Source organism: Colias philodice, chromosome 9 (assembly GCF_061535455.1).
Source record: "Colias philodice isolate Cphi_HAF_F1 chromosome 9, ilColPhil1 Martin Lab GWU primary, whole genome shotgun sequence".
Taxonomy (NCBI): Eukaryota; Metazoa; Arthropoda; class Insecta; order Lepidoptera; family Pieridae; genus Colias; species Colias philodice.
This window is the reverse complement of record NC_143094.1, coordinates 6,594,986-6,607,235: the sequence shown is the minus strand read 5'-3', so window position 1 is coordinate 6,607,235 and position 12,250 is coordinate 6,594,986. Positions and strand designations below refer to the sequence as shown.

The window sequence follows — 12,250 nt, the reverse complement described above, 5'->3', positions numbered from 1 at the left end:
TAAACTTTAAAGGCACAGTACAACACATTAAATTTTTTATATTGATCGAAATAAATAATATTATAAATAAACCAATTACCTGTCATAAATATATTAATTATTTAGCTAGAGAAAGTGAACCTACTAATTACACACGAAAGTGTAAATTAATTACAAATAAAAACAAAATAATTAATTTCCAGAATTATGCTTTGTTTGAATTAATTTAAATAGTTATTACTTAATTGATAATTCGTTGTCAAACAAATTAATTTTGGGTTAGCAGTATTGAGTTATATTGTTGTTATAAAAGTTTACTGCTTAAAAGCGTAATAATGATTATAAGGACAATAAATCGTTATGAATCAATCTTAATGATGCTTTTAATAATATTGTATTTGTCCCAAAACTAATAGGTTTAACATATAAGAATGATTTAAGACTCTATAAAACTGCAAATGTCAAGCTAGTATTAAATATATTTATAAATAATTTATAATTTATACTATCACCCAATTAAAAGGTAAGTATTTGACTTTTTGGGGTGTTTAGTTATCTGATTACTTTTCAATTTTATTTTGGATTATAAGAATAGAGGACATATCATATCTGGCAGTAATTATATGAATAATAGATTAAACATTTGCGGAACTAACATGATATTTAATAAATGCCAGTAGACCTTTGTTCGTGACATTTTCATATCCCAAAAAAGTAAGCGATGAATTAGCAACAACAAGCTAAATCATAACATTGCATTCGTTAAAATGTTTAGGTAGGTATGGCACAGCTTTGTCCTTCCAGAAAGACTTTATTTTTTTGTGTGGCAGATGAGTCCCAAAATTCGATAATACATAATACACATATGCGTAGGTGCGAGATGTGAAGCTCGATGACACCGAGGTATTAACACTAGGACACTCGTGCGTTGTCAGCTCAGTCGCACGGCACCCGCGACGCCGGCGCAGGCGTAGCTAACAATACTGGATACTGAGTGAAGACAACCCTTGCCAATCTTATCATTGTTAAGTAAATCTATAGCAGGTACGTTTTAGCTCTATTATTGAAATGTTGAAAAATCCATCTCTTATTTTTACACGAATATAGAAATGCTTTTTTTACTTTCAGAATAATAATCGGAGTTGTAAATAAAAACATCCCCGTTATGGGGTTAAGAATATTATCTGTGGTGAGTTATTTCAATTAAGTACATATTTATATTTTCTCTAAATAATAAATTCAATTTTCTTTGGGCAAAAAGATACGCAATATTTTTTATATAAGCAATTGAAAAGTACATATGTATTCACAAAAATAATATTATAATACGAATATGCTTAATAGCTAGTAGCTAACGCTACGAGTATTGTCTTAACAAATTATGTTTAAAACACACAACCAAACGCAAGAAAATACCAATGTATTAAGTGCACATTGCGCAATAAATGAATTTTATAATAGTGGCTAAAAGCAATAATTAAAAATAATGTATTGTTTTCATATAAGCGAATCTCAATACCTCATTAAAATGACATATTTATGAATAGTCATTAAGGTCATGATAGATGATTACAAATAAATACCTTATGATGCTCTTTCTGTTCACCGCAAATCTAGAGCAGCAAATTTGTCATTATAATATTTTATTAATTAAACATCAATTAAATATATATGTTACCTACTAGTAATTTTTGCTCTACATATAAAATATTGAAACCAGAACAAATATTGAAAAACAAAATATAAGTGTATTAGTGTTGATATAATCAGAGCTGATGTAGAGCAACTAAATTATTTTATTTAATTTAAGAACCAAAAAAAATGTACTCTATGAAACCTTACTTTCCCAGAATACTTATTATATTGGACATTGGTATTAACTATTATGTAATTCGTATATATTACAAAAATCTGTACATAGTTTATCCCAATTTGGAGAGTAGGTAAGTCCACACATTAGTAGAGCAATATAGGTCCGATGGTCACCAAACCTATATTAAAACGTATTATTAACATTAAATTAATATGAAATTAATATAATAATACTTAACGAATCCTTATAAATAATAAGGAAAAAAATGTAGAACCTTTTTCCTTTAGGAATGACATGGGAATTTTCAATACCGATACAGTTGTTGTTTTCTGCGTCTTTACAGACGGTTAATGATGTGATGTGTGAGCACCGATAATTACAACAATCGATACAATAGAATTAAATTCACTAACAATTTAATGTTCTTCTCTTCCTTATATGTATTATGTACTCATAAGAGTAGGTGCATAGTATTTTTATCAATATTATTTTTAAGGCGGAAAATAATCAATTCTCTACAAACTCATAAAATATAAAGTAATCGATTTATAGTCGTCATCTGAGTATTCAGCACACGATCTTATAAATAACAACATACGTTTACATCCTTGGATATTATCCTGTTAATAATTATAATTAGTAGGTATTGTTTTTATGCATAATATACTTAGAAGAATTCCTACTTTGGTCTTCGGTAAGACCCCCCCGGGATAAAATAAAAAACACCCTATAATAATATCTATACATAAAAAAAATATTCAGAATATCTAAGCGAAACAGCATATGAAAAAAGGTAAATCTTTACTTATACGACGCGGTTGACGCAGTGGTAAAGTAACTGCCTACTGAGGTCTGAGCCGGCGGTCCCGGATTCGATCCCCGGTCAGGGCAAATATTTGTGTGATCAACTCAATTATTTGTTCTTGGGTCTGGGTGTTATATCTATATATGTATTTATTAAATATTATATTTATCGTCGCCTAGTACCCACAACACAAGCCTTAATTGAGCTTACTGTGGGACTAGGTCGATTTGTGTAATAATGTCCTTTAATATTTATTTATTTATACATATTATAATGCTAAGCAGTTTGTTTGTTTGAAAGCGCTATTTTAAATTGGTCCAGTAATTCCTGAGATTAGCGCGTTCAAACAAAAAATCTCTTCAGTTTAATAATATTATTTGTATAGGTAGATTAACAATTAGCAAAAATAGTGAATCATTTCTTAAGAGACAATAAACGTATTGTTCAGAAATAAGAATAAATCCTAAATTATGTTTATGCGATTTTGATAATGACTGTATGTTGTTATAGCCTACCAAACTTTTAAAGAAAAATACACACAAATCACATTAAACATTTAAAGTATCGTAAAAATCGAATCATTAAAATAAAAAAACGATTCTGGTTCCAAAATATTAACTGATTCCTGCGAGGGTTTTTAAATGGGTGTAATAAAAAATCCGTGTCCTAATCGCTGGCGAAATGTCACTCGGGTCTCGAAAATAGGTTCCTTGTAATGGTCGTGAGCCGATGACGATGACCTCTGCTGCTACCTGCCAATGATGCCTGTATGCAAATTGTGTTATTTTCCTAAACAAGAGTCAATGTACCTGCTATTAATTTTACGGCAATTTATTAGATCAATTTCATGTTTAGATGAAAAATGTAACGTGTTTCCAATCTAATGATATACTTAACTTTATTTATTATCAACCAAACTCGTTTGCTCGCTAAAGGTTGTAGAACTTTATTTAAATTCCAAACTGGACACAAATTCTGTTTACTGATGAATACAAAATACATCGTTATTGTGCCAAAATATTTAGTTTATCTGTGTCGCAAGTTCATCAATAAGTCTAGACTCTAGATATTATAGTTTGAAATCTTTAACAGGAAATTATTATTCATTTTTTTTTAAGATGACTTATTTTCGGCATTTGAACAAAAACAAACGCTGCAACTACTATTTAGCTCTTTTTGTAATCATGTTATATTTTTATAATCGATTTTGTTAGCCATCTGCAGGATAAAACATGCACGAATTGTTTTGTCTTAAAAAATATGTAGAAAATGATTGAATTAGGAATTTGTTTTCCTGTAGGACTATTATTTAAATATTACACTATCAACAAGCCTGTACATAGATATTTTTGACTCACTGTAACATTGAATACCTACCTTTCACTCTTGATTAAATTTCATTATTATTGTTTACTTATTGTAGTGGTTGAAATTCATAATACAGATTATAACCATAGCCTATGATTGTCTTTCTGAAGAAAGCATTTTTTATGAGTAATCAATAATAATACACAACAGCACAACAGCAATAAATTACCTACATCATTTAAAAAGATCAAAATACGACTTAGTTTATCACTCAAACTGATTAGTTGAAACTTTCCTCAATATTATTCTTTTCTTGCATTATTTATTCAGAAATAAAACAGGTCATTGCCTTTTCCAAAACATTGAAATTAAAAATACACTTCGGCGAACAAGCCTCAAGTGTTGATCTTGGTCTTAAGTCTGTCAAGTTATGTAAATTACGCAAAGTTATAGTGCGATACATGATCTATGGGTCACTGACCGGATTCACCCACGCTTTTTTGAGTATTTTCATAGAATTAATCATTATGGCGCCAACAATAGATGATGGCTTTTTTTAAGACCCGCAGGAGACATCAAAAACGTCAATTATCCTTCAATGCTTTTTGCTAACAGCAATGTAACGGAACTTTTGAAGATCTAATAAAGTTAAAAAAAACATCATCTCTCTGAGTAATCGTCAACAATTGATACATCACATTGTTATTGAATAATGAATTCATTTTTTGTCAGGTCAACAGCCGCCTAGCCTTTGTTTGATAAACTGCCAATTTATCCGAAACATTATGGCTTATAAATGGTCTAAGAATTTGATACTTAAAATGTTTAAACTTATTTGATTCTGAATTATGAATATTTATGTTCTGTTCTGAATATGTAATTTAAAGTATTTTTATTTTTTTCCCCCCTTTTTAGTGTATTGCCCTGTGTGTGAGTGCGACTGCCTCTCCACGTTATCGAGATGAAGGAGCCTTCGATAGAAAAGCTGTTGAATCTGTTCCGGAACATGAACCAATTGCACCTCCAATTAGAGCATCTGTTGAAAGTATTCCCCTAAGGTAATCATCGCTATTTTTTAAAAGTTTAATTGGTAATTTTTAATCATAAGTTTAAAATAATATTTTTCATGAATTAAAATTTTTCAAACACTTTTTTTATTCTCACATAAAAACTGTATCAAAATCTATTTAATTCATTTAATAATTTTTAAGGTTTTTTTCTTTTTTTTTAAGTTTTCTTATCTTCACATGGAGTATCTACTATCTATGGCCTTCGCACTTCATGTGTCGAAAAAAAAGGGCGCCAAAAATTTGTTCGGCATTTAAATTGCAAGTTTTAAAAAATATAAAATCTTAAAAGATAATCCTATAACTTGACTTAAAATTTATTGTTATTGTTTTAATTTCTTGAAAAACATATTTTACCTTTTTTTTATAGGAATCTTCAGGACGAAAGCGAAGGTCGTTTACCATTGCGAGATGCCGTTGAAAAAAGACCTATTCCTGTTCTAGACCGGGAGTCCTTGCAGAAATATGTCGAGGTACCTATGTGATTATAATTATTCTATTATCTACTCTACAATTTATTAATATTGGAATTGTTAACTATTATTTGAAAAATTGATTATTTTTATAGGACGCAAAGAACGTGAATGTCTTCAAAGATGTAGAAAATCTCCAAAAATACTACGGCGCTGCAAGTCATTTAAATAAGTAAGTGATATAGAGTCTTAAGAGTATCTATATTCAATATAGTTAAATTTATTGTAATATGCGAATATATAATAATTATGTCCAAATTTCAGTAGTTCGCGTACAGATGAGAGACTGCACTTAGGAAATGCAAATCTCCAAGGTATTTATACAATAATTCCCTTCTTCGTTTCATTACATTATTATCGATTAGCACAATACATGTGCAATAATCATTATAAATTATTTTTAAATACAGAATAAATTGCTTTTTTTCAGAAATGCAACAGACCGTAAATGGTCCCGACGCTCGACGTTTGGTAGTGTGTTATTTGGAATCATGGGCGGCGTATAGAGCTCCACCCTTAGCTTTTACCGCGGGTCTAGTGCCTAAATCATGTACAAATCTGCACTACGCCTTTGCCGTCTTACACCCGCATACTTATAACGTTATATCGGCTAATGAAGATTACGATGTAATAAAAGGTGAGATAATGATGCCATCTTCTAACTTCTTTCTAGTGAAATACAGAAATTCCAATGGATTTGAAGGACATGTCCACATCCCAATGAATGTTTGACTTTTAGAGAGTCTGGCATAGCCAATAAGTATGCTATGATAGTCTCTTCATTATTTTACGTATTTGTGATTTGAATATTATATTGCTGCCCTTTCATGCTAATGTTGAGTTATGACCTAGTACGTGTCAATGTATAGTGAAAGTAATGCAAGAGTTCAGGTCAGTAGGTAGATACTATAAAAATTAAAAAAAAATCATTCATCGTGTGTATTTTCCATGACCACGTTTACTTATATTTTTATCCAAGTCCTCTGTAAACAATATTCATACCAGTTTTCGCTAATCAATTAGCAATCCTTTTAGCACGATGCACCTTCGTCCAAAGATTAAAATATTTGCAAGGCAGGCAACGAATATTCTCTAATCGTATAAATAATGATTTCAACCAAATTTTTTATTCAACCAATGTAAAAGTAAAAATCAACAATAATTTGCATAAAAATTCGTCGAGATTAGAAATTATCGTCAAATAAGAAATTATCAAACGATTATCGACGTCCCCCGCGAATAATCCGGTAATGACCTATTACGGGGTTTTTCATGTTATGCGTTTTTCGGCATCTAGAAGTTAAAATACACCATGTAAATTTTTTTCAGAATTTTTCTATCTTTATTTACGAAGATATGAAAAATTACGCGTATATTCCATAAAATAACATTAAAATGTATTTTAAACGAATAATATGGTTTTAGATCTTTACGAAAAATAATATCAATATGCTTCGACAGTAAACATTGTTACGATATTATTCAGGTAAATAGTTTTCTACATTATTTAATTAAGTGCTAGTACAGGCTTATTCGGGGTTTTATTAAGAAATCGATTTCCAGATACATTCATTATGGAGTGCAAGTATGCAAGGTATTTTTTTAAACACTTTCTATTACTGAGCAAATGATTTACACGGCCTTAGAAAAATTAAAAGAGATGAAAGTTTGATAGATAAACGAGGCAGGCATCAGCATAGACCACATCGAAACCTTCATCTTCATCTTCATTGGATGCTGGTCGTCCGACTCAGGTTCTACCTGCTGCCCACAATAAGCCCCCATCAGTATGGCTTCATGCCACAGAGGAGCACCGAGGACGCCCTCTATAGACTAGTGAGCCACATCAGAAATAAGAGGGAGGAGAAGAAGATTTCTGTTGTGGTATTTCTGGACATAAAGGGAGCCTTCGACAGCGCCTGGTGGCCAGTCATAAAGGTGCGGTTGGCCGAAGTTGGGTGTCCGGGGAACGTAAGGCGGGTGATCAGCAGATACCTGAGTGGAAGAGGTGTGAAAGTTACCTAACTTTCACACCTCTTGTCCCCCGCATACCTGCGGGTGTGAAGTGAGTAGAGAGACCAACAAGGGGTGCGTGCAGGGTTCCATAGGTGGGCTGCTCCTGTGGGACCTCTTGCTGGATCCTCTGCTGTGGATGTTAGAGGAGATGGATGTGTTTTGTCAGGCTTTTGCCGACGACATTGTGCTAGTGTTTGATGGAGATACTGCTTTAGAAGTAGAGATGAAGACAAACTGCACATTGAGGAAAATTGACGAATGGGGTGTCAGAAATAAACAAAAATTCGCACCACACAAGACATGTGCCCTGCTCTCGACACGAAAATAAAAATTTGACATGCCACGACTTGTAACGGGGAGTGTGGACATCCAATATTTCGAAAGTATTAAGATACTGGGCCTTACTATTGATGGCGGCCTGACATTGACCGAAACGTCGGGAGCGTTTGCAAAAAGGCAATCGCCCGTTATAAGCTATTAGCAAGAGCAGCTAGAGTAAGTTGGGGGCTTAACCCCCAAGTAGTTAAGACTATAATATATATCGCAGTTATAGAACCGACTATCTTGTATGCATCAGCAGCGTGGGCACCCACGACGGAAAAGATGGGGGTCCAAAAGAGGCTTAACACCGTTCAACGGGGTTTTGCCCAGAAGATCTGCAGAGCATATCGGACTGTCTCCCTGAACTCTGCGATGCTGTTGGCTGGGATTCTCCCTCTTGACCTCAGGATACTCGAAGCTTCGAGGCTTTATGAGATCAAGAGGGGTGTGTTGCACCCGGCGGTGTTGAGGGACAGGGAGGTGGAACGAATGGCTCTTGCGATTGAGGACCCACATCCGGCAGAGCAGGTAGAGCTGGGGCTCGGCTTGATAAATGAGGACACCTATGCTGACGTGGTTAACAGCCATGTCCACAGGGTCTATACGGACGGCAGCAAGATTGAGGGTCGAGTCGGAGCCGCCCTTTCCGTATGGAAAGGTGATGCCGAGACAAAGGCCATTAAGCTTGCGTTGCCACCGTATTGTACCGTCTATCAGGCTGAGCTCCTAGCGCTCAAAAGAGCAGTAGACATAGCCTGCAAGAGTGGAGCGGCAAAGGTCGGTGTCCTTATTGACTCCAGATCGGCGCTCCAGGCGGTCACCCTGAGTTCCCCTCATCCCCTGACTGTACAAACACGGGCGGCCCTCCGAAAAGCTGCATTGCAGAGGCGGGAGTTCTCCCTGTTTTGGATTAAGGCGCACGCAGGGCGGGGAACGAACGGGCAGACGAGTTAGCCAAGGAGGCCGCTCAGGAAACCGGATTACGATCTGTGTCCTGTTTCATTCGTCAAGCGTATTTTGAGACAGGCTACGATCAGCAAATGGGATAGGAGATACGATGTAGGAGGAACGGCCGGAGTCACGAAGCTCTTTTTCCCAAGCGCTGCTACTGCATACAAGGTAGTCGGGAAAAAGACATCAAACACCACACCACACAAGTACTGACTGGTCACGGTGGATTCGCATTCAGTGAGGTTCTGATGAGGATTCTGATTAAATTTTTAACTGTAATAGGACCATAGTATAATTTTCATGATTATGTAATCATGTGTAATAGTCGTGTCTTCAGTGCAGTGTCTATTTTTTATAATAATAATAACTATCGTGTTTTGTGAAACAATCCAAAGTTGTTTCATTTAATAAAATGTCCTGTATTTCATAAAATATACTATAATAATCATCAAATAATACTTAAGTAAACTATTCGAATAAACAGTAATAGTTATAACAATAAAATGTACGTTACTGTTAAACAATCGAATAACCAAATAATAGATTTTTACAAATGTTCAGTATACAAAACAAATAACACGAATATTAGCGCAACAAGATTTTACTGTTGCCGTCGAAAATATAAATTTACACGAACAATATCGTAAGTGACATTACTGACCAGAGCTTGACCTACACTAGTATAGTAAAATGCATCCAGCTAAATTATAACGAAGCCCTTGGGACTACTTAAATTTTGTTGAAATAACCAGATAGCTGAAAAAATTAGCTTCCATATGCGATATTAAAAGTCTCTGATACTTGTTGTTTAATGGAGTTATTAAGGAAAAATGGTTTTTTATTTTTCCTGAACATTTTCACTTTTACGATTACCGGATTATTCGCGGGGGGCGTCGTTATGTTTTGTTTAAATATGTAAGATCTACCTTTGTATATGTATTATTATTGTGTACCAGGTGGTTACAGAATAGCTACAGGTCTGAAACGACGAATCCCCGGTCTCAGGGTTCTTATCAGCGTTGGAGGAGACGGTACGGAACGGCTTTTTAGCGAAATGGTACAAGAGCCATACCGACGAAACTCGTTCATTGATAGTGCAGTCAACTTTTTGCGAGAACACGACTTCGATGGGCTCGACCTTCATTGGGTTTACGCAGGTAAAAACATAAACAACTTATTAGTCGTAAATTAGAATGCATTTAACCCTTTGTCAATTTGTATCTTATAAAGGATTATTGGGATGTTTATATGCCGATAAATAATAACAATAAATTTCTTGTTCATTTGCAATTAATTACTTAAAGAATAATATCATTTCAGGTGACAAAGACGACAAGGAAAAAGAATTACTGACAACGTTATTGTACGAACTTCGCGAGAAGTTCTCATCTTATGGCTTCCTATTGTCAACGGTGCTGCCACCATTTAGGTATTTCCTTTGTTTATTTTATTTGCTTTATTTTCCTTTTATTTGCTTTTCATTTCCTTTATTTTGTAATAGAGTTTGAAAGGATATTTTATTTCATTGTTAAAACTATGTACACACCACCTCTCAATACCTATGTTTTAAATGATTCATGTTTAGCTAAGAGAAATAATGATGATAGACTTAGGTAAACTGAAATAACAAGAAATTTTACTTAGTAACAAAGAGTCGAGTCGGATAAGTCTCTTTTTTAAGACTATTAATAATTATAATAGAAAAGTATCACGTTGGCCAAATGCGGCGTTGGAGATTTTAGCTGATATCTTTATCCTGAGTAGACGTGGGTGTTTGACTACCTATTCCTACATATTATTTTCTTTAACCGATTTAAGGTGCAGATAATTGATGCTCGTCCATTGCTCATTCATTCAGTTTTTAGTTCTCAATTGTATGACAAAAAAATTGACGACTTAACCACTACATACGATGACAAAATATAACTTCTTCCCAAATCTCAGGTACCAAATCGAAGACGGCTACGACTTAAGCGCAGTGAGCGGGGCGACCGACTACACGATCCTGCAGGCGTGGGACATGACGCACGGCAAGCGGGACGACCCGCCGCCGCGCGCGCTGCAGCACAGCGCGCTGCACCGCGACCCCGGCGCGGCGCCCAGGGACCAGCGATATGATAACGTGGTTAGTGGCTAATGTAGTAACAACCATTGAGATATACATATAGAGACGACACCGCCTACATCACTTATGTTCCGCTCAACATACGCCATATGGCGTAACTGCACGCTCATTTTTTATTTGTTTTAAAGTGAAACGCATCAAATATGCCTTCGTGTGTGTTACGATATTGCACAAATAATACAAATAATACGGAAAAGTGCAAAGGATTAACTTTCATCGGTAAGTACCTAAATAGATAATAATTTTTAAAACTTAGTTAGAGCAAAAAAATGGCGCACAGATTTTGTTCGTGGTGTCTCCTCCATACGTAGTAATATTATCTCAATGGTACCAACTAGGTAAGTACAGGTACCAATCGAAGACGGCTACGACTTGCGCGCAGTGAGCGGGGCGACCGACTACACAATCCTGCATCGACTACAGCGCACTACATTGCGACCCGGGCGCAGCGGCGAGGAACCAGCGATAATATGATAACGTGATTAGTAGCTTATGTAGTAACAACTAGGTAAATACGGATACCAATCGAAGACGGTTACAACCTGAGCGCAGTGAGCGGGGCTACCGACTAATCGATCCTGCAGACAGGATATGTTGAGCTGATGTATAAGTTGCAGTCAAGGTGCATTGAAGAAATGGTGAATGATTATGGAAGGACTGAAGTGTTGAACTTGGTTTATTTTAGTGTACGTGAACCTGATAATAGGCTGTGCTGTGGTTAAGAAGTATGGACAAAAGTAGATATATTTGAAATTCCTGCAGTAATAGTGCAGGCTTATATTATTTTATGCTGATGTTAAACGTAAAAAAATTATCACTAGAAAACGTCATCATCACATTTGTTCTTTCCTACTTAAATACAAAAATAATCCTCTATACCTTAACAAAACATACAAAACTTCGAAAATTCCAGGAGTTCATGGTGAAATACATCCTCCGACATGGTATGGCAGCAGACAAGTTAGTACTGGGAGTGCCATTATTCGGGCGCTCGTACACGCTCGCTGCGGCTACGCTACCAGCGCCTGGCGCGGCTGTTAGCGGTTGGGGAGATGAAGGAGTGTACACGCAGACTAAGGGAATGATGGCGTATTTTGAGGTACGGTATTGCTGAGTTGAATGTATGGAAATTATTAATTTAACAATTTGTAAAAAGCATTATTAGAAATAGAATCTCTCATAAGGTCTGCAATGTGAGTACGTACATATAAATGTTCAGATGATTAGAATAATAACTGATTTTTTTAATAACTTATTCATTATTGGAAAGTAACAAGCCATCTTTAAGGAGCTGACAACACCAAATTGAAGTTATTTGAGCAGTTTTTTTAGAAAAGATATTTTATTTTCTAGCCCGTCAAAAAAAATATATGTTAATATTATTATTATTTA

At 35.0% G+C, this 12,250-nt stretch overlaps 1 protein-coding gene and 1 long non-coding RNA gene across 2 annotated transcripts in view; one reads left to right on the top strand and one right to left on the bottom strand.

Moving 5' to 3' along the window:
* Positions 1-12,250, bottom strand: part of LOC149485858 (uncharacterized) — a 94,301-nt gene that overhangs the window by 55,903 nt on the left and 26,148 nt on the right. The window lies entirely within an intron of this gene.
* The window catches only part of Cht10 (Chitinase 10), a 33,164-nt gene continuing 21,820 nt past the window's right edge, over positions 907-12,250 (top strand). Inside the window, exons 1-11 of the mRNA XM_089699198.1 lie at positions 907-1,023; positions 1,108-1,168; positions 4,821-4,963; positions 5,343-5,445; positions 5,541-5,617; positions 5,710-5,759; positions 5,876-6,082; positions 9,690-9,890; positions 10,054-10,162; positions 10,678-10,858; positions 11,772-11,957. Coding sequence (XP_089555324.1) covers positions 1,145-1,168; positions 4,821-4,963; positions 5,343-5,445; positions 5,541-5,617; positions 5,710-5,759; positions 5,876-6,082; positions 9,690-9,890; positions 10,054-10,162; positions 10,678-10,858; positions 11,772-11,957 — 1,281 coding nt within the window. The 5' untranslated portion in view covers positions 907-1,023; positions 1,108-1,144. The remainder of the gene's footprint in view (positions 1,024-1,107; positions 1,169-4,820; positions 4,964-5,342; positions 5,446-5,540; positions 5,618-5,709; positions 5,760-5,875; positions 6,083-9,689; positions 9,891-10,053; positions 10,163-10,677; positions 10,859-11,771; positions 11,958-12,250) is intronic.